Raw genomic sequence first — 23,169 nt, 5'->3', positions numbered from 1 at the left:
TGATGAATTATGTTGGAAACGTCCAATAGAAACAGGAAAATTGTTGACTCATTTTAGGATAAAGTAGTCGAACGCATGGGGCTGTGGATAGGTATGGCACAACCTAACCCACCAAGGATATGTCTCATATTGCAGAATATTTTACCATATGACCTGGCTTTGATAAATGTAGGGGTTGTCTTTGCTGCTCGAGTGATCCCATCAAAAAGCTCATCACCTCTGGATCTGAAGAACTGAATGGAATGTATGCTACATGTATGAACACGTTAGCTAGAGTCAATGATGAAGGTGAAACCTCTAAGAGGCCATGGGCACGCTTTGTTGTTTGTAATATGTCTGTTACGTTGCAGTGATTTAGTTGTTTGTGGTACCAAGGTGAGTGACAAGTTTTTGATTTTTTTTGATCATTGTCATGTCATGTCTTTAGTTTTATTGCATTTAATAACATCATGGTCTGGTTGCTGATATTTCAAAGGGGGAAAAAAAGTTGAATGACAGTAAGCTGACATTTGAATGGTCTGCTCCACCTTGAGTTCATCATGGAGTAAAGCAACACTGACCTATAAACAGATGGATATAAACAACAACCTAGAGCTACTGGGAGTTCTTGTTGTATACTTGCTTATTATTAGTAGCACTAAGGTCTTCCTTGGTGTGGTTGCCTACACAACAGGTTGAAGGTGGATCACTGCCGTTATTAAACACGCACCCCACGCTGCATCATTTGACCCATGCCTCCTCTATAAGCCTCAGCAGTATACTCTGGTTTCTGTCAGGGCTACTGTACACTCATGCAGCACAGCACCTACACATGGGCTTCAAAATAGCTCAAACAACGCATTCCATCCTTGCTCAAAATACATCTGCACTCAGCATTTTCGAAAACCGATGACACACTCTTTGCATCAAACCTAAAGTGTAAACTTTTTCAGAGCGGGGTCATTTGGCAAAATATCAGCACTTAGCTCAGACGTTTGAGTACTTGGCACCAGAAGTCATGTGTTTAAATTTTCCAACAATATACAGGAGGAGAGAGGCAACACGACACTCCCACTGTATTCTTATCACTAGAATCCAAAAGAAATTTATCATAGCAATTCTTAGACAAGTTGACCCAGATAACATGCGATATTAAGTACAGCTTATGTCTCATTTAAACAGCAATCAAAGCTTAGACGAGAGTTATGACAGACATTCATAGGTTTTTTTTTTTTATAGTTTGTAGTTTATTCCATTACAGGCAGGGCAGTGAGGGAAAGGGATTAAATACATTCTCATTGTGGGGCAGGATAGGAAGGGAAGCAAACCAGGTAAACATGGACAAGACATAGTTGAATTATTCATTTCAATATAGACCAATTTGTAAATCTGCCAATAGTTGGAATAAATAACTTTCAGATGATTTTTTTTTTCTCTATACGTCAATACTGATATCTTTTAATATATCCATTATCTCCTTACTGTTATATAGTTGTTTTCTACATGACTCTATTGGAATTTATTTAGACATCTGCATAAATAATTACACATAGAAGATGGTGCTGTACACATCATGGTGAAAAGTATTGGTGCTTTCTTTCAGCAGTGTTTCGTATATGACCAGCTGCAAGCGTAGCTACTGAATGTAGGAGAATGCTGGCCCAACCTTAGTGTGTCTGCTGGGACTGGCAGCATGATTTGAGTAGTGTCAGACTGTAAACTGGCTGGAGCTGCTCTGCTGTGAGTAACCGCAACAAATCTCATTCCAATTAGAGACACTGGCGTAGACAGATCACTATGGTGACTCCAGGCTTGATGGTGGCTTTGCACCAAAGGTCGCTGTGAGAAGGCTGTCACTTTTCAGCGTGTCTCACCACTATGACACATTTGCAAAAGAAAGAAAAACATATTGTCACCATGCCGTGGCAGAATGTCAAATACTTTTTCACTCGGACAGAAAAAAAGCTGAAATACATAATGTCCTACGTTTGGGAAAGTTTAAAAAGTTCCCCACACTGTCCTAAAAACTGAGATAAAAACCACTGACATCAAACCAATCTGTTGCAAGAGCAATAAGGATAATCATACCATCAAATATAGCAATAAAACAACATTAACTGTAATAAATAATGCAAATTTTGAGCCACCTGTTACACCCAGAGTGATATGGAAGATCATATGCCACAAACCGTTTTAGGATTTGGGATACGCAACGTTCGAGCCCATTCCGTCATTCAGTCCAACCTCAAGGCTGTTTGAGATGAACCAGATTAAAGGGAAGCAAACACCTTGACGTCCAAAATGACTGAGAGCACCTTCAGAGCAATAGAAATGATATCCTAGGACACCTTTAGCATATGCAGTTTGGTCCTATCTGGGGACCTGGGCATCAAATAAGCCTCTCAAAAGTTTACATATGATGATTTCTGGACATATTCATAGCTTATTTACTGTGGCTTAATGACAAGACTTGTTTTATACCAGCCATGCTACTCTGAAATGCATAAAGCATGCAAACTCTGACCTGGGCACACTGCTAACAGCTCTCCGAGGAGAAATGTACAGTATTTATGAAACTAGGACAACTATTAGCAAGTTTGCTCTTTGTTTAAACCCAGTGTGCAGAGGATCCGTTTTCAAAATGAAAGCCATGGCAGTGTTTAATGTCAGCATGACATAGTTTCCGTGGTGTTGCTGTGTAACAGTCTAAATGGGAACCAATCAAATGCCGTGGGGAGGAGATAATGAAATTAGCTTGTGTTTAAATAAAGCAATATCCATATACATATACAAAATTACATCTCATAAATACATTTGGCAAGACAGTGTATTCATTTTTTGGCAAAGGGGGGAAATTCAGCAACATAATGTGTGCAAGTATAACCAAATGTCAGTCTAAGTGGCTTAGTGACAATTCCTCTTCAAGAATAAATTAAATTAAAAAAAAATGTCTTCATGCACTATAAAGAGTAACTGAAAGACTCAAAAACATCCATAGGCGTCTGTTATAACTTTGTCACAATCACTAAATGTTTAAGACACATGGATTCTCACCAATGTAACACACTTACTCTCTTTCTCAAAGTCAATTCATTGTAGACCTGAGGAACATTTCTTAATGTCTTCTCGCTTCTATTTATTGACGAATATGTCCATCTTCACATTCCTGAATTAAAAAAATAAAAATCAAATAAACGCTGGACAAATTTCCGGAGCTGCTGAGGGTGCAGGAAGTTGTACAGTACATCAACCCAGATGGTGTGCCTAAGCTAACCTCTTCTACAGTGTGAGTTTTGAATCCCTGCTCAGTTAACTATTCTCCCTTTGATTGAAGTCAGGGAATCGATGTAATGCGGACGTGTCCCCGTGTGGTTGAGACAACATTGTTTTGGAATGGCATTGTGAAGCTACAGTTATCTATATTCACCCAAAAGCAGCACAGCCCCCTGGCATGCAGAGAGAGGTATCTTTTTTTTTCTTTGTCATTGCAATAGTGTGAAAATGCTATAAACAGAGTTCAAAGGGGACACCTGAAGAATGGATAGAGTTTGTGAGTTGGTCAGTCAAGTTCTGTCACTGAATCTCTGATGAGTGACTGCATTCCACTGCATGCATGTACTGTGATATGTTTTCAAATTTGGATGACTGCACCTCTCAATTTAGAGCAAAGGACATTGGAGCCTTCAGAGAGCGCTACACCATAGAGGATAGCGTGTTCTCCTCAGGGCAGTGGCAAGGGGTCGATGTCCGTAAGGAGTGCATGGCTGGCGGGGCAGCCTCACTGGGGGAGAGATCGTTGAGCTCCTCAGATGACGAGAGAGGGAACGAGGGTGACAAAGATATGCCTGAAGATGGGTCAGCAGACCCAGCAAAAGTGCGTGGGGGCTTGGGGACTAGATTAGGCTCCAGTGTTGCTCTGGCGAGAAGCTGTTTGTCATCCAGCCGCTGTCCATCTCCGAGACACTCACCCTGCCCAAAAGAGCCCCGGCCTGACTCGGACTCCCCGTCCGACAGCTCCAGAGGCGGTGAGCTGCTGCCGTCCAGTCTGAACAGAGAGTCTAAGTACTGGGCAAACTCCAGCACTGCCTGGCTGGGGTTCCCATTGGATAACTGTTGTGGAGGAGTAGAAGCTGCCTGTCTGATCTCCGCACTTAACTGTTTATCTGCAATCTCCAGCTCCCAGTCTTCGTTTTCTCTATCCATTGGTCTAGAGCCTATTTGTGGGCTTAGAGGAGCGTTAGGAGTGCTCCCAGGGCTGTAGACACCGGGTATCTGTTGGTGATCCCCATCAGGAAGTATTTTTGAGGTGGCATTAGGCTCTGGTCTGAAAGGCTGAGCCAGGGCACTCTGGTTCAGCAGAGTCGGGGAATGATGTCCACTGAAGCGTGGTGTGGCAGGAGAGAGACGCATGGGGTAGTCCGGGGGGGATCTGGATTCTAGTGGGGTAAAGAAGGGCCCAACCTCACCCAGGTGCTCCGGCGTTGCCTGGCAGAGGCAGTCTGCAGCGAGTAGTTCAGTGCGAGAGCTGAGGGATGGGTTCTCCTCTGGGATTGGGGCATCCAAAGGGAACGGGAGGCTGCCTAGCATTGGAGAACCCCTTAATGCAGCCGAGGAGCGTCGGGAATCCAGACTATAGAGGGACTCTGCGTCTGACAGACTCTCCATGACAGCCAGTGGTGCTTTGCGTTCCCTTAGCTCCACTGCCAGGCGCTCCCGTGCTCCACGCAGCACTACAGGCACTGGGGGAGGAGGGCACTCAGAGAAACCATCCAGAGAGATTTCCGACTGAGCACACGAACTAGAGGAGAGGAGAAGAACGGGTTGGAGAGTAGTGACAGGGAATGGAGAGGAGAGGGGATTCAAAACACAACACAGACATGAGAAAATAGGTCAAAACGACTTACGAAAGGTTAAATAAGGGAAATATGGGAACATATTAGTACTAAAACCATATCTCAATTCAACGGTGAACAGGTGAACACCATAACATGTTACATAGATGGAAGAAAAAACAGAAACGGAGAGACTGGGAGGCCAGGAGTGTATCCAACTGTAGTGCTCTTGTATTAGCATCTAATACAGGAGAGGTAACATCGTAATTCTACCATCACTACAAGGAGGTCACACTGGCTTTGGACAGGGGCTAAACCAGAGAGGACGAGGGGGGAACTGAATACTACCATACGTTGTAACTGCTCTGTGGTCAGACAGCGTGCATGCGTGCATGAGAGAAGGGACATTATGCAAAATTAGTATTAGCATGCTTTGCTTACCGTAAAAACTGTTTTTGTCTTTTTTTTTTTTTTTTTTAAACAGAACAGACAGAAATGATAAATTTGAGAGAACAAAGTATCAGTTAGTAGCAGTAGTATTTCTTTTAGCACTAGCTACATATTTAAGTTAAAATCAGACATAGCTAAATGGATAGCCCTAGAGTTTAGGATGAGGTTTAGTCCATTACATATTGAGGTAAGACTGCAAACTGGATACATAAAAGATCAAACAGCTTTTTATATTCTTTTAGGCTCAAACACACCCACAGCTGTGCCTGGTGTACTAACCGAACACTACTGTTCCTGCGATGGTGGGTTGTAGGCGTCGGCTGCTGAGAGGTCGTTGATGTATCCATGAACATCGTCTCTGGGTTCAAGTCCACTTCTGTGGGGCTCACCATGATCTTGGCTGCCGACAGCAAAGCAGTCTTCCCTTTGTTGTAGTTCTCCAGCACCTGTCACAAGCACAAAAGTATACACATGACTTGACAGGTACATGTAGAGCTAGATAGCAGGGAGAATCTGGAGTGGCACTGAGAATCAGCGAAAACTAAATAATCCTAGAACTGCTACTTTTTCAGATAAAACTAATTTTATCTCACTGACTTATTTCATTTCTGCTATTCCCAAAAAACTAAACGCACAGGGATCTCATTTAACTGACAAATTGAGCTGACATGTTTATCTTTATGTCTGCTTTACGTGAGCATCAGGGATTAAATCCACAAGACAATAATAGTTTGGGAATGCATCAAGAACACACAAAGTCAGTTTTCAGTCATATTCACTGGTGTTACTTATCAAGTAACAATAAATGCAAGACCACAATGGTCTAGTTAAACATTTGGATCACCATTAGAGGGCTCATTGTGGTTTCAATTATAATATCCAAGTAACCACAACTACTAGTGGAGCCAACAGCACATGCAGAGTGAAGGCGTCTATTAATATAGTGTTACAAAACTGTGTAGTTCAGAGAAATGTAAGTGCAATCTATCGGTGAGCTTACACCTACTCCAACTGATGTTAAACACCCACGGCAGAGTCATGAAGTCTGAGCAAGAACTACGCAAGACCTACATTACACCTATGATAAACCATGAGAAAAATGGATATGCAATCTAGAAAACCTTGCCCTACAAAATATGAACGGTGTTATGTTCACGGATCTAAACGTGAACATAACAAAGGCTAATGGCAAATCACATCAGCACACAAATATGCATATATCTGGTTTACTTTAATGACTTAAAAACACAACAAATTAGGGTATAAAAACAACTGAACAGCGAGGGGATGTAAACACACTCATACAAACATACAATACTTGTAACAATGGAAATGACTGATAAAACTACATGGAAAATAACATTAAAACCAAGAGTGACTCTCTTACAGACAGGTTTAGTAAGTTTAAAATGAAACAAGAAGCAAACATGTTTGGGTTATGCAGATGGTTATGGATCACATGTGAACATATGATGATGTTAACTGTGTGAGTGTGATCAATGACAAAAAAAACTACAGCAAAAACCAACATTATCAAACATATCACCTGCAATTTTATAGGCACAGCGACCAACCAATGGTAACAACAAATATAATAACATTAACCACATATAAAATAACGTTTGTAGTTCTGCATCAAGCAATAATACAGGGAATCCCCAATGGCCATGAATTCATAATGCACATTATAAAACATCCTTATTACTGTGGAAGATGAGATAGCCCTCCCCCGTCAAGACTTTTTTTTTTTTTTTTTTTTTTTTTTAACATTTGTTAGACACATCTGTTCCCCGTTGTTACTTCATCTGTGGCTGATGAGTAATTGACACCTTCTTCAGGGGATTATAACTGAGAAAAGATGAATATGTGCATTCAAACAGCAAAAAGGACACCCGGAGAGGAGAGCTGCAGCTCAAAAACTGAAAAGCCCAGCCAAGATGGAAGAAAGAGCAGTTAATGTGGAAGAAATTAGGTTACCATGGAAACTTTGAGAATACAAAGAAAACTTGTTAGGTCGAGGAACAGGGTTAGAAAGTGCATGCCAAAGCACTTGACTGAATGTTCTGAAGCTGAAAGAGGACGGGAAAAGATTAAGGGGTTGATTTCGGGAAAACTGGATGAGGAATCTCATTAACAAGAGATAGAGATGCAGGTGGGTTTGGACTCATCATATAGGAATGTAAAAGCCATTTAAAGAGATTGCATACTCATTAACCTGTGATGTATTTCAGGAGCTATTTATTGCTAGAATTTACCACATCACCTTGTGGTTCCTACTTTTCCTGAGACACATTTTAATGCTTTCCAGTGGATTCGCCTGGAATTGTTGCATCCAGCCAAAGGTTTATGTGCAAGTGGAAAGGCCACTAGTGCCAGCTGGAACATAAAGGGAGGAGTTTTACCATTTTTTCTTGACTGCTATTGCATTTTGGCTGCTCGGAATCCGGGTCTTTTGTGGCCTCCTTTAGTGGAAGAATTGGAGTGTTACCAACTCCTCTCTGATGACTTTAACTGTTGGTTCCAGTCATTTTGGAAGGTCCTTAACCAAAGACTGACACCAAAACCTCATACAAAATGTTCCTAGTGTTGACCATCACTTTAGTCTGGTCATTCAGTCACAATATTCAAAGACTGAATACTAGTGAGGCAATTGACCAGTAAGTGTGCCCTGACTACAGAGTCTGAGGAGTGCAGGGTTTCATAACTTTATACAAGAGAATCATTAACACTGTTTTGCAAAGAGCTATGTGATGCTACCATCTCGAGAGGAGTGTTTTCTTTCTGAGTAGTGTTAGACTCATCTGCCAGGAGTTCACAAATAGGGGTAGCAATCACATCTTCACAGGGGTGAAAAATGGGTGGTTCTGATTGGGTTTGCAGTGGAATGCATGACTCATCTTGAGCTGGAAATATTTCTGTAAGAGGCTTGGAAGGGCTGTTACAAAGTGGAAGGACAGACACCAAACATTGCTCAGAGGTAGAAGTACAGTCTGACAGAGGAGGAGGTTGAAGAACAGAATCTGCATCTGGAAAAGAGGTAGAAGCAGGGACTGTCAGAGGGACAGAGGTAGACTCGGTGTCTCCGAGGGAGGAAGCACAAGACTGATCTTTGTGGGGGGTAGATGGAGAGTCAGAGGGAAGAGGACTATGGTTTAATTCTTTTTGTGAAGTTAGGAACACAGAAGGACTGCTGGTAGGTTGACTGACTTCCAGTTCCTCTGGTTCCGAGTTTTCCTGCTCAGACAGGGGACAAAATGGTTCCAGTACCTGCAGAAACACCAGAGGTATCATACTACATACTAGGTATGGCACACGTAAACACACAGTTCGTACACACAGTGTACACACTTATAGAACTATTAAAAGTCCATCCATTAAAAATCGTACAATATCAAGGAAAACACACGGCAAACAGGGAAAACTTACAACATTAACTTTGTAGCCACAGGAAAATGCAAACCCCAAAGTGGATCGTTTACATGCAAACATACACGTTAAAAACCCTTTCATCAAAACAGATGTTCAATGTCCATGAAGAGTACGCTCAAAAAGATCAGAGAAGACCATGAAACCAACCACGAGTGAACCGTTCCCATGCTTTGAGACAGGAGCAATGTGGAGAAAACAAAAGGGGTGGTAAGTTGTAGGTTAATGATGAGTCACGTGCATAAATTAATGTTGGAGTCAGATTTAATCTGGGGAAAAAAAAAAAAAAAAGAGTTCTTGACTCTAACACTGCGGCATACCACAGAATTTCAAAATAATTTTCCCCACTGTGTCACTGTATCATGAGCAACGAGTATATGTGATGATTCTCCATTTGGTTGTGATAATCAACAGTTGTGAGATATGTGGATGTAAAGGCCAAAAACATGATAGATGCATCCCCTATCTTCTATCCCTAGAAATGTCAAAGTTCTTAACCAACTGAAGGATTATCCATCTGTTCGTAATAATACGTTGAATGCATTGTAGTAAAATTATAAAATTTATAGCAGCGTTTTTAACAAATATGATATAAAAAGTGGAGCAGATCTAAGATTGTCTATGATTTATTTATGACTTGTTGGTAAATTTTCAGTTTACATTGTTCTCGTCTAATCCCTCCGCCTCTTGAGCTCACTACTGTCATTCACATCATCACAGCAGACAAATAAGATTTAAACTGTAAGATCAGTAACTTAGCTAAATTTCTTCTTAGGTAAATCTTTAACCAATATCGATGCTCTCCTTAGATTTAATTACAACTAACCACAATATAACCACAGTTCAACTGCTAAATTGTAGCGTTAATGTTTAAATAAAAATCTGCTTTACTCCAGTTCAGTCCCCCAGTGTTAGAAATCAAGAACAACTTTTCAGAGCCATTTCTTCACCATTTCAAAATATCCCCCCAGAAAGAAATCAATCTGCGCGCACACAGATAAAACAGACCTTGTTGAGGCCCTCCATCACCATGTGGGGCATGTGCTCGTTAAGCATGGCAGGCGAAATAATGACCTCATTGAAGGCTTTGTTGTCCCCCCACAGAGCAGAGTATGTTGGCTCTTCCTGGCCACAGCTGCAGAGCAGAGAAAGAGACGGATTGTCGATCACAGTGAAATAAAGTGAACTTGCATTCGCCTCAGCGTCTTTTGCTCACAATACATTAGAAATGAAATAAGATGTCAGAAAAGCATAATCCAGGCTGTCTTACCCTCGAGAGTAATACTTTTGTTACAAAAAGTCAGAATAGATTCATAGACTGCGGAAAAAAGCTGATTTGGCAAATTATAGAATGACTCAAAGTGAAGCAAGGCAAGTTTATTTGTATAGCACACTGAAACAACAAGCAAACAAGAGGCAGTGTGGTAAAAAGAGAAGACAAATACAATGAGGAAAGCAGAAAAGAGAACAAAGAATCATCATTGCTTGGCAGCTGTGTTCTTTTTTTGTTTATTGGACATAAAGGCATAGTGCCATCAAAAAAAAAGAAAGAAAAAAATCACTTGCACCTCTAGAGTTGCACCATCTGGCAGAGGGTGGATAAGGATTGCACAGCTACTTGTTTCTGTGTAATAGATTGACACATACAGCGGCACTGCAGAGTCAGTGAGCTACAGAGGTCAGACTGCTCCACCTCCATGGACTACCTTTAAGTTAATTGGAGATCTGCAGTGCTGCCATAAGTTCTCAAAGGTCTTTTTTCCTTTGATGGTGTACAGAGGCCACTAACTACGACCTTTAACTGGTCGCTGTTATCTGGATTACAGAGCAGCTTGCATGTGTCTGCATTGTCTGACAATCCGTACAAATACTTTTGTATTTTGAGCCATGACAGTATTGCAGACATTAAGATTTTCCCCCTTAAACACATTCCCAGACTGTAAAAATATATATATAAAAAGAAAACTTGGTGCAGAGGATAGGAGGAGTATAGAAAAAAATGATATGAGACTGCAGCCAGACAAACAGGGAAGTGCTGCGTGACACACTAGAAGCCCACACTGTCCCAAGTATTCAGCGATATACCTTTTCCCACTGGGCTGCCAGTTCTTTTATGTCACAGGTGTGAAACAAATGCAACAATCGCTTTGAGGTGTCCGCACATCAGTTACACAAGCACTCAGCCATTTGCGAGCTGCACTGTATGGTAAGAAATGTACATTTTGCACAAAGCACCAACACAGCGACAAAAATAAGAATGCTTTGTTTTTTTAATTGTTATAATCCACCCACAGCTTTCAAGACAGTTTTCTTACCACGTCTCTGGAGGATGGTTGTGCACCACGTGGATGATCCTGCCTGGAGGGTAAAGGGGTGTGGAGGCTGACAGGGCAATACTGAGGTCACTGGGGTGCAGCCACAGGCGACTGCTGGGTGGTGCTGCCGGCTGAGACTGAGGATCATCATCCTCTAGTGGAAGCTCTGATTTTGGGATACATTTAGTGCCTCCCGCAATGATCCTCCACTGTTGAAAAGAAAAATGTGTTATTACATAACTTTACATTGGCATCTAAATTTATATTCTGTATATTGCATATTTTTCTGCAACAGCCAGGGGCTGACTGGTTGGTGCTATAATTACAGTAAAGATAACTCCAGTGATGTGGAAGTTAGTGTGAAAACATGTAGTTCATTTTAATTAGTCACTGCCCAACTTGGAATACTGAACAGATGTTCCAAGGTTTTGATTCCTTATTTTGATGGATACAATTCAAATGTGCTGTGAATGACACTTTAATTATTCATTGATATCTGTAAATATACAACAGCTTTTATGTGTTCATAATATAAATGGTCTGCAGGTCTGAGTACCAATAGTTTAACTCACCTTTGGCTTGTTACTTTTTTGTAAGACTTCCAGAAGGTGGCGTCGGAAACCCTCCAGTTGTGACAGGCCGAGCCTTCAAGAGATCAGATACTACTGTAATAATACTGCAGAAAAGTAAAGTTAGCATCAGTATCAGAAATACTGCACAAGAAATACCTTGGCACCAGATCTTTTCCTAATACCACCGATGTGACAAACTCTTTGGAGTACTCCATGGCATCCTCACTGGGAAAATAAAAGTAAGAAAATCCATTAAATCACGACATGCAGAGAGAGTACTGGATGTGAACCGAGAGGACAAACTTTGGCAACGTGGCAAACATTGACCCAGAAGTGCTTAAAAACACCAAGAAGCATGTGCAAACAATGCTTTATAGACTGTGCATCTTTCTACATTAAATATTTCAAATTTATTGTATCTAGCCATTTTACATGCTACAGAAAAAAAAAATGCTTTTATGGTTGATAACATTCAGTTACTAGAAAAGGGACTCCTGGTGTGATGTTTCGAAACTGTAGCTATATCACTACAGAGGTACACTGAGTCTAGATGAGAAAACCAAAGAACCACTACTCAGTCTTACAACAGTATAGTCCGTTTGGGGAATGCAATGGCTAATTTAACACATTCATATGTTGAAGTTTTGATCCAGGGTGTATCTTAAAATCACAGAATACTATATTTATCTATTGTAGCTAGTGTGTACCCACATGGTAGTGGTATTTTACAGCAGAATATAACTTCCTCCAATACAGGCATTGTAGGCACATTCACCAGATAGGATTTTATTGTTAGTCACATCATCATCTGATATCAGTAACACATTAAACACATCTGGAATACACGTGAAAGTTATATTTGTAGAAGAATGACTTTTCAGCAAATTCTAAATGTATATAATTAAAGTTGGACAACAAATTAAAGAACCTACATAAGGGGTGCTTGTGCTTTCCTTTCTTTTGCAGCCATCTTGTGTCTTCTAAAAACTGCCTTGTCTTGGTTTTAATGAAACGCCAAAGGTACACTGCAGCATTTAGTTATCTCTCGGTATAAATCCTCTTTCTACATGATTTGCATAGCAAACACTGTTAATGCTGCATTCAGCTGTATGGCAGAGTACTGGATAATGTCCAAGTATAGACAGACAAGATGAGAACAGGCAATTAAAATTACTGTGCAAACTACAGCTTCTTTTTTTTTGAAAAAAAACATACTGGATTTGGGTCACACACTGAAATGAGAAGAAAATTTGGGAACGGGTCAGACAAGAATCTAGTGAACAACTTTGTCTCATGGTGTGAAGCAAACCACCTTCAGTACAGCTAAAACCAAGAGATGGTCATGGATTTCTGGAGGTCCAGGCCTCACCTGCAGCCTATAACCATCAACGGGGAGTCAGTGTGTAGAGGTGGTTCAGACCTATAAGTACCTGGGTCTACAGCTGGATTACAAACTGGACTGGTCAGCTAACATTGATTCAGTATACAAAAAAGGTCAGAGCTGTCTCTATTTTCTTAGGAGACTAAGATCGTTTGATATCTGCCAGAAGCTGCTGGACATGTTCTACCAGACTTTTGGGGAGGCAGTACTAAGAAGAAGGAAACCTTGCGGTTGGACAAGTTGATACAGAAGGCAGGCTCTGTGGTAGAGGCAGAGCTGGAGTCCCTGACATCGGTGGCAGAGACAAGGACCTTGAACAAAGTCTGGTCCATCATTAACAATGTCCACCACCCTCTACACAACACCATAGTCAGGTTGTCTGTCCCTCATGCCATAAGACTATACAATGCCTCCAACCAACTGGATCTCTCTACCTATCCATCTTCAGCCCTGCTCCCAGTCTGTGTACTGCAGATCTGCTGCCATTTGCAATTAAATTAATCACAATGAAATTATTTTAGGATTACTATTTTTCTCAAACAGCTATTTCTGTGTTTTTTCCTCAGCATTATTCAAAGGGAACTTCAGTGAAGGTCTGACTTCCAACCTCATTTCTGACTTGCCCCATCTTGTCAAATTAAGTAAACTAGAATTGCCGCCCTGTGGTTGTAGGAATCTGCTGACTAATCAAGTTGCAATTTACACCAATGTCTATAGCGGAATACTTTTCAGCGATAAATATGTTGTCTTCACTTAGGTGGGCAACTAAGACTAGGGTCTGCAATTCAGTGTCTGACAAAATGTGAAAGGGTTATGATCTCCCCTGAAAACACTGAATGATGACCAGAAACATGTTTTTGAAGAACATTATGATTTAACAGAGAAACTGACCTTTGACCTTCTGGATATAAATCATCATGACTTCATTATTTTATCCAATTAGACATCTGAGTGAAGCTTTGTCACAATTAGCAGATGCATTTTTGAGCAGACAAAATGTGTGATGTGAGGACACAGGGACCTTTAACCACTAAAGTTGAATGAACTGTAAATGTCTCTGCCAAATTTGAAGAAATTCCCTAAGGTGTTCCTGAGAGATCGCTTTTGCAAATGGGACTGACGGACAGACAACCTGAAAACATAACGCATCTAGACTTGGCGGCTGCCAGTGTGGGGGTATAAAAATGTTTGTTGACACCACATTGTTCACACTGTCACAATTAATGTCCAGTGTAAACGCATGGAATTAATGTGACAAAGTGTCAAAACAGCCTTCCTACAAAATGCATTCAATCCGAAAGTCTGATGTTCTCTTGAAGTCCTATTTGGTATATCCTCTAAACACAGTCTGACTCACCTAAGAAGGCCACCAGGTGGAGAGTAAGAGTAGCAGTGAAGTGTTGGGTACTGACGTCTCAGCAGGAAGGAGAGGATAGCAGCAGTGCCTGCACCAAGAGAGTGCCCGACTATCACCAGCCCATAGTGCATGGTGCCCTTGCTCTGTGAGAAGAGTCATTGGAACAGCAGAAGACAGCCACTTTAACAAATTCCTTCTACAGCTTTTTATAACAGAATTTGTTGTATACTCTAGGTGTAGGGTTATGGTAATGTTACACAGCCAAGTATAGCCCTAAATAAGGCACTATAGTGGTGTCAATAAAAATTCTTCATCATCACTGAGCCTGCCATTCTTTACACAGAATACTGAGTCACGTACCAAGTCTCTTCCAAAAGCTTGTGACAAGATCATTTCCTGCTCCAGTTTCTTCTTAATGTATTCTGCTGAGTAAACCATTCCCTGAGAGTAAAAAGAGAGAGGGAGGGAGCACGGTGAGAGAGACAGACAATATGAACAGGAAGTTTGTTCATTAATCTCTAATTAAAATATCCATAACAATTACCCAACCATTAAGGAGCTGAAATGACATTAGGGAACCTGTGATTCCCGTTGAAACTGCACTATGGAGAGCAGATTAACGTAAAAGAGGAAATGTCCCAGAGGACTTTACAGTGGAGAATGATATGAACTGTAGGTGAGGTGATTAATCTCTAACCTTGTGGCCAAGCCAGGTACCGTGCTGCTCCTCTACAGGCAAACGCTCAGAATCCCCCGTCAGATCCGTCAAGGCATCCTGACGCACACAAGACAAATTAAAATCTTCTGCATAGACAGCAGAGAGACTTATAAAGGTTCACAGATTAAGCACAGAAATTAAAAGTACCCTTTATAATCATCATTGTAAATGTTATTATGTTTCATAGCCTAGAACCGCATTTGAATATCCCAAGAGCCGCGAGGCTACAATAATGGAATAGGCTTGTGATGTAAAACTCAGTTTAACTTTATATTTAAGAAATCATGATTAGCATTCTTATGTAATTTGTGAAATAAGCTGAAATATTAGGTGTACAATGATACTTCTATTTGTCATGCAAGGTTTTGCTTGGCTCAACATAAGACTACAGTAACGGTTGACCCTTAGACGGATATATTAATAAACACCTTGAATATGCTTCTTCCCATCTGCAGTACTGTATAAATATAAACTGGTCAAAAAAAATAAATAAAAGGAACACTTTTTAATCAGAGTATATCATCAAGTCAGTTAAACTTCTTGGATATTGATCTGGTCAGAGGGGGTTGTAAGGGTTGAAATTAAACACAGGTGCACTAGAGGGGCATCAATGAGATGACCCCCGAAACAGGAATGGTTTTACAAGTGGAGGCCTCCACTTGTAAAACCATTCTGTTTCCAACCCAACTGTTTCCTTCCTTCCTTATCTTTTCTGACTGTTTTTCACTAGTTTCGCATTTTGCCTACGGTCAGTGTCACTACTGGTAGCATGAGGTGATACCTGGACCCCACAGAGGGTGTACAGGAAGTCCAGCTCCTCCAAGATGGCACATCAATACGTGCCACAGCCAAAAGGTTTGTTGGGTGTCCCAGCACAGTCTCGAGAACATGGAGGAGGAGATTCCAGGACACAGGCAGTTACTCTAGGAGAGCTGGACAGGGCTGTAAAGGTCTTCAACCAATCAGGAGAGCCGGTATCTGTTCCTTTGTGCAAGGAAGAACAGGAAGAGCCCTATACAATGACCTCCAGCAGGCCACTGGTCTTTATGTCTCTGAGCAAACAATCAGAAACAGACTGCATGAGGGTGGCCTGGGGGCCCCACGTCACTGCCCGGCACCATGGAGCTCGACTGGTATTTGCCATAGAACACCAGAATTAGCAGGTCCAACACTGGCGCCCTGTGCTTTTCACAGATGGGAGCAGGTTCACCCTGAGCACATTTAACAGACATGAAAGGGTCTGGAGAAGCTATGGAGAATGTCATGCAGCCTGTAACATCAGTTCTGTGGTGGGTCAGTGATGGTCTGGGGTGGCATATTCATGGAGGGACACACAGACCTCAACAGGCTAGACATTGGCCTGATGCACGACAATGCCGGGCCTCATGGGGCAAAAGTATGCCAGCAGTTCCTGAAGGATAAAGGAATTGATACTATTGACTGGTGACCTAAATCTAATAGAACACCTCTGGGACATTATATTTCAGTCTATCCGAGTCACCAGGTAGCTCCTCAGACTGTCCAGGAGCTTAGTAAAGCCCTGGTCCAGATCTTGGAGGAGATCCCAGGACACCATCGTCGTCTCATTAGGAGTATGCCCTGATGTTGTGAGGCATGAATACAATCACGTGGAGGCCACACAAACTACTGAGTACCATTCTGAATTGCTGCAATAAAATTTCAGTTAAATGGACTAGCCTGACACATCATTTATTCACTTTGATTTTCAGGGTGTATTAGAATTCAGCCCTCTGTAGGTTGATCATTTTTATTTCCATCCTTTCATTCCTAACACATTAACCAGTCCATATCAGTATAGATATCCAAAATTGTTAACTTCCCCATTGAGATCTGATGTGTTTTCAAAGTGTTCCTTTTACTTTTTTTGAGCATTGTAGTATGAGTATGAACAGTACAGGGATTCTGATTTGACAACCCTGATGTCTCATTGAGTGAGTATTTATTTTTCTCCCAAAAGGCCTTTGTTCTAAAACCACAATTAATGTCTTTGGTTCATCTCAAGCTCAGAGAACTACAAGATTCTTCTCAATTGCTTACATAAGGACACCTTAATCTCAGAAAGTGGCCAGTCACGTTTCTGCTCTATGCGTGAAGGGTGTAGGAGTTCGAGAACAATGCATTCAACCATGAGAACTTCACCTGCTCTGGAGGTGTTGGTGTTACGAGGCACTGAGGGGAGCAGGGTCAGCTAATGTTTCAAAAGGATTGAAGAAATACCAACATTAACAAAAAAAATTAAGAAACATAAAAATCACCTTTGGTGAAAGGGTTCCTCTGATACTAATAACAACTTTCTTTTTCGCATGATCCACTGCCACAAAAAATGGAGTCTCGTAAACCTGTTAGAAAGATGCAGGTTGAAGCAGAGTAGAGAAAAAAAGAGAGAGAAGAAACTGAGATGAACATGCGAGTGGGGAAATGAGGAGTAGAGTAAATACTTGTGTATCATAATTTCATCTGCAGCCAGAGCAGTTCTTCGAGTATTGTCAACAAAACCTTACCGAACTTGGCACAGTGCTCAGTCATGTAAATGAAGGAATTTATAGACGGAAACTCAGCGTTGGTTAGCCTCACAAAAAGCTCTCTGCTTTACAAATCACTACCACTCTGTGGCTCATGTCCAAGTTTGAAGGCTACATACATTTGATATAAAAATACTATTATTATGAAAAATGTAATTTTTGTAGTTTAGCTGAACAGCCTTAACATAGCACAGCTTTGCAAGACAATTTACTACAAAATTCTACAAGATGATGCAATACTAGTCACAGAGTTGAAACAAATCCCAACATCACCTTATTCATCACAGGTGAGTATTGCCTTTTTGTCACCACACTCGTGCAAAAACGTTTGGCACTCCCTCCACAGGGGAGGGATCTCCTGACAGTTCAGTATTCACATTCATAAGACTTAGGACTGCAAATGAAGCACGACTACTACGTATGTTGAAAGCAGGAATGCTTCCAGAGGCCACCGATGAGGACACCTTCCTTCTGTTCATGACAATCATAAACACAATCTGTGACAAAGCACAGGCTTGACGGAGTTCAGCCTCTACTGAGAAAACACATGCCTTAATGCTGAGGAGGAAGACACAGCTCTCACTCAGCTGCCCATATCTCAACAACTAAACTGCTGAGTGAAGCGTCATCAAAACGGATACAAATGTCGACTCAAACATCATACATACAAAGGTCTCTGTGTGCACAATACAAGGGATAGCATTATCAACCTCTGCAGTGTGTTATGAAAAAACTAAAAAACAGAAGCTGTTAAACTGCTCTCATCCTTTATGTTACGGAGGAAGTAAATCCCAAACACCTCTGCCTGCTTATTGGCCAGATGTCGGATTACTCACAGCATCATGGCAGGAAGTGTAGACAATGTGGACCTGCTTGAGATCCCTGTCCAGGAAGTGTCTGCGTATGGCCAGGACATTACAGCCACAACAGTTGTCCTCCTCCACTGTCACGGACTGAGACAACCGAGAGCCAGACACTGATGTGCAGCTGTGAAGAGAGAAGTTTCAGAAGAAAACAGGATGACAAGCAAGGATAAAAAAAGAGATCAATGGTAGATTTTTTTTTATAAATAGTAGGTGGAACAGACACAAGAAAAACACTGAAAACAGGTATGATTACACAGACATAATTAGTAGCCCATTGCGGCAAATCTGTATAACAGTACTCAATTAATTTGACATCGCTTCTGTCAGTGAGTGGGTCCAACTAGAGCTGTATTGTCTCAGTGGATCACCACTTGCCAAGTGTTGACGCATTTGAAATTTGCTCCGTACTGGAGAGGCTCAAGAGACACGGAAACCAAATAGATCAAAACTGTGCGGGTGTATGTTTGAGTGCTTACGGGCAGGAGCTGGCAAGGCGGCACAGCCCACAGGCCGGCTTTCTCATCAGGTACATGGGCCAACCATATGCAGCCAGGGCAAAGAGCATATAATAGCACACATCCTTGTACATGTTCATCTCGGCCTGGGAGAGGAAAACACACACAAGCCTGCATCAGAACAACTCAGTAAATAAGAGTAACACATTCAGAGATATTGAGGGTATCATTCAGATCCTCGAACACAACAACAGTGAAGAAATAAACAATGCACTACTGCAGGAAAATAGGTTCGAGTAAACTGGATGTCAGCAGACTAATTGTTGAATGTGCGTGAAATATATATAAACTTACTTTGCAGGGAGCCATGGCAAAGTAGTTAGTGGCAAGGTCTTCGCTGATTTTTATGAAGTTTAAAAAGTATCATCTAATTCACTGTTTATAATCTCAGAAATGCCCGGAGAAAAATAATAATGGTCTTTTGAAACCTTCATTAGCCCCATTATAATGAGCCCTCTCTTCGTGTGAGAGGGTAAATAAGACCCAGAAGAGCTTTTAAGAAGAGATCTGAGTTGTGAAGTGTTTAAACTTTAAAAAGAGTCCACTTATCCGTGTGATTTAGCGTGGCATATAAATGCAGAGAAAACTCACCGTGTTCTTAAGGTCCAGGTATCTCGTGTTACGAGTGACAGGCATTCCCGATAAGAAGGCTAAAATATCATTGTTGGCCTTTGGAAGAGAAATCAGAACAAAAAACTGATTTCATTTCAACACTTTAAATACCTTTTAAACTACAGATTTTAGTATATTTTACAGATAGTGATACCTGGTCCAGGATGGCAGATCTCTTAGACCTCTGTCTCTGGCGGAGAAGCACTAGGCCAGCAATAATATCACTAGGCACAATGTCCAGGTCTCTGAAGAACTCTGCAAAAAGGCTGGCAACTTCTGAATACGCGTCCTGGAGAAGAAAGGAGCAGAGTAACAAAAAGGACACTAAAGACCACAAAAGATACATGTTGTCATCACGTAACATTTGAATTCCAGACCAGATATTTCTCAGCACCTCAAATGAAATCTGAGCTGGTAAATGGATTTAGCCTGAAATGAATCCATTTTACATTCATTCATTCATTTTATATTAAATGCTGAATGAAACTGGTAAGTAGCTGAGCAAATCCCTGCTATATCACAGTCACAGTCTCTATTAAACCACTCAGGGCTTATTAGAATAACCGACTCACGGGATGTTGAGCGTGACACATTTCTGCTTTTATTCTTTTGTGTTTGTCCTTTAAGTGCAAACAGGAAATGGGGTTCTGTGTGTTTTACGACTCACTGATTGTGTATCCTGGGCTCTTGTGCAGCACATGAAGAACTTTAGTCTCCTGCTCCAGCTGCTGGCTTGGCCTTCCTCTAGCCTGTGTCTAATGGCGAGACAAAGGCAAAGAATTTCTCACGATTTTATTTAGCGTGAAAAACAGATTTTTGTATGAAAACGAAACAACAAAAAAAAAGATCCCAAGAGGCTGTTACTACCTGAGTGTGTATGTAGTTAGGTTGCGCTGCCGCCGGCGAGTTGCTTTCAGTTTGACAAAAGTCCGACCCGTAGGATCGAAGGTGCACATGAGGGTAATGCAAACGCTGAATATGACTAGCCAGTTGCATGCAACGATCCCTGCAGAACATATTAAAACATTTAAGCATAAAAAACACATGCACAAACTAATTATTTTAAATATTCATTCCCTATTCCCCTTGAAGTCCTCTGTCACTCACCCAAAGCCAAATTTTTGGCAGTGACATCAGAGCACGGCTGGTAGTACTGGACAAGCCAGGCTATTCCTACTATGGCATACACTAGCTCAACCAGCAGAATAGCTGGAGAGAGAACAAAAAGAGGGAGAGGGTGTGAGGAGAACAGAGATCAATATCTGCCCAATCAATATAAACAGTGTTCAGATCTTAACTAGAAACATAAAATGAAACCACGCAATCACCACCTTCAACCCCAACGAGCATCAAGACATAAAGAAGCGTCCCATAAGAAAAGCCTCAGCATGTCTTACCTAGCCGTATATAAAGGACATACTGCACAGCTTCCCTGGGCTGTGTGTACAAAATGCTGCCCCTCATGCTCAACCACATGATGGCGCTCTCACATATCAGGCAGCTGACCAGGATGCCCAGGTACCCTCGGCCATGGTCCACCAGTGTTATGGAACAGGACTGCTCTGAGCCATACTGAACGCCGAACAGAACCACTGACAGAACCACCAACCTGACAATGAAAGGCAAGTGTGAGGAGGACGTTGTTCAGATGAATTAGCTTCGTACAGAAATCTACAGATAAATAAAAAAACAAAACAATAAAGCTGAAGAAACTCACCAGATGCAGTGTAATAAAAAAAGGAAGAGGGCGGGCAGCACCAAGTCATCACTGCCGACTGACCAGCGCCGCCGAAACATCACCATTCCAGGCATCACTGCCCTGTGGGAAAACAAGAGGGAGAGAGAAAACTTCAGGAACGAATGTTGTCATTTAATACCATGCATTTCTGTCTTGCTCTGCATCCTACACATTTCAGGTGTATTTTGCAACCTATGTCTTGCACACTGAGCATCATATGCTGACATACGCAGTATACTGCATGCAGTTGTATATTTACACTGATCAGCCACAACATTTAAACAACCTACCTGCATAAATTACTACCATTGTCAAGGAAATGTCATGAAGAATTCTCTCATGCCCTGTTATATGGCTTTATATTTGGAAACTGAAGTTTGATTGTAAATATCTTTAAAAAAACAATATAATTAATTCTAATAATAGGTTTAAAGAATAATAACAAGAATGCCACTTGGTATATATTGATAAGCCACAACATTAAAACCACTGACAGGAGAAGTAAATAACATTGACCGTCTTGTGACAATTCAATGTTCTGCTGGGAAACTTCTGGACCTGGCATTCATTCATGTGGATGTTACTTAGACATGTAACACCCACCTAGACCAGACCAGGCACCCCCACCCCATAGCAATGACACTCCTTGATGGCAGCAGCCATCCCCAGCAGGATGCAGCCTGACACAGACACAGACACAAAAACGGTTTAGGAACAACTCAAAAAACATGAAGAACAGCACAAGGTGTTGACCTGGCCTCCAAATTCACTAGATCCCAAACTGATCATGTATCTGTGGGATGATCCACAGAGGCCCCTCCCCTCAACCAATAGGACCCAAAGGCCCCCACTAACATTCTGTAGCCAGACCAGACACCACAGGACACCCTCAGAAGGCCCATGTCTATTCTCTGATGAGTCCCAACTGTTTTGCAGCCACAAGGGAGACCTACACAATATTAGGAAGGTGGTCATAATGTAATGCTTGTTCAGTGTATAAGGATGCAGGTCTTATACAGAGCTCAGTATCCTCAGCATGATGGAGCAGTTGCTTTATGCATTTATTTTCTGTTTCTTAAAACACGTGATATACTAAAATGGAAAAAAGTTTCAATTAAAAGAAAATTGAAAATTGCAGGGATGATAACCAAAATATGGCCTTTCACCAATTAGAGATAGATAATGGGAGCTGCAGTAGATGAGACTAAGTGGGTGAAAGGATGCAGAGAAAGTGCAATTAATTAATGTAAAGACAAACAAAATCCAGCTACTTTATAAATGATGTCACCATACAGCCACAAGGAAAAGCTTCTTTTGTGTCACTCTGTCCGTTCTTTGCAGAAAAGGCACGCCATGATTACTTAGGCCGCCTCTAGGCTTAAATGAAATGAACTGTAAAAGGCATGGAAAGAAATAGTGAGGAGAGAAGGAGCCACAGAGAGGCTGAGGCAGGCCTTATGGTGCTGATACAGGCTGATACAGCCTTTATGGTTGCTGCGAATTTGGTGAAAGCGAAAACAACTTCTGTCAAAAAAGTATGCCATCCTTGTGCCAAAACCACTGACTGCGCTGCATATAACATCTATCTATAGCGTAAAGACAAGCAGAGCAACTGATAAAGTGAAAGAAAATATTCGTTACTGGTCACTGTCCAGCCCTCCTCTGCTTTTTAATTTTGTTTCAGAACATTTTTCCAAAAACAGGCAACACCCTCTTTGCTTCACCCTTAAATACCACAGTCATCACACTTGCTGAAGTCTCGCTCTGCATTGTACCTTCATAAAATGTCAGAAACACTTGCGTCACTCCCTGCTCCCGTCCTGTCTGCAGTGGATTAATATACATTCAAATACATGTCCAAGGCA

The 23,169-nt window shown here is 41.5% G+C and overlaps 1 protein-coding gene across 1 annotated transcript in view; it reads right to left on the bottom strand.

The window, feature by feature from the left end:
* Positions 1-615: 615 nt before the first annotated feature.
* Positions 616-23,169, bottom strand: part of dagla (diacylglycerol lipase, alpha) — a 37,095-nt gene continuing 14,541 nt past the window's right edge. The window contains exons 2-20 of the mRNA XM_084541564.1: positions 21,284-21,385; positions 20,964-21,175; positions 20,674-20,775; positions 20,434-20,572; positions 20,234-20,321; positions 19,721-19,855; positions 19,546-19,623; positions 18,916-19,040; positions 18,410-18,560; positions 17,307-17,390; positions 15,010-15,087; positions 14,673-14,753; positions 14,313-14,455; positions 11,731-11,799; positions 11,575-11,647; positions 11,003-11,211; positions 9,696-9,822; positions 5,541-5,707; positions 616-4,777 (exon numbers count right to left, since the gene is read on the bottom strand). Coding sequence (XP_084397690.1) covers positions 3,673-4,777; positions 5,541-5,707; positions 9,696-9,822; positions 11,003-11,211; positions 11,575-11,647; positions 11,731-11,799; positions 14,313-14,455; positions 14,673-14,753; positions 15,010-15,087; positions 17,307-17,390; positions 18,410-18,560; positions 18,916-19,040; positions 19,546-19,623; positions 19,721-19,855; positions 20,234-20,321; positions 20,434-20,572; positions 20,674-20,775; positions 20,964-21,175; positions 21,284-21,378 — 3,261 coding nt within the window. The 5' untranslated portion in view covers positions 21,379-21,385 and the 3' untranslated portion in view covers positions 616-3,672. The remainder of the gene's footprint in view (positions 4,778-5,540; positions 5,708-9,695; positions 9,823-11,002; positions 11,212-11,574; positions 11,648-11,730; positions 11,800-14,312; positions 14,456-14,672; positions 14,754-15,009; positions 15,088-17,306; positions 17,391-18,409; positions 18,561-18,915; positions 19,041-19,545; positions 19,624-19,720; positions 19,856-20,233; positions 20,322-20,433; positions 20,573-20,673; positions 20,776-20,963; positions 21,176-21,283; positions 21,386-23,169) is intronic.

This window comes from Chelon labrosus (assembly GCF_963514085.1).
Source record: "Chelon labrosus genome assembly, chromosome: 3".
NCBI classification, from domain to species: domain Eukaryota; kingdom Metazoa; phylum Chordata; class Actinopteri; order Mugiliformes; family Mugilidae; genus Chelon; species Chelon labrosus.
This window is presented reverse-complemented; position numbering and strand designations above follow the sequence as displayed.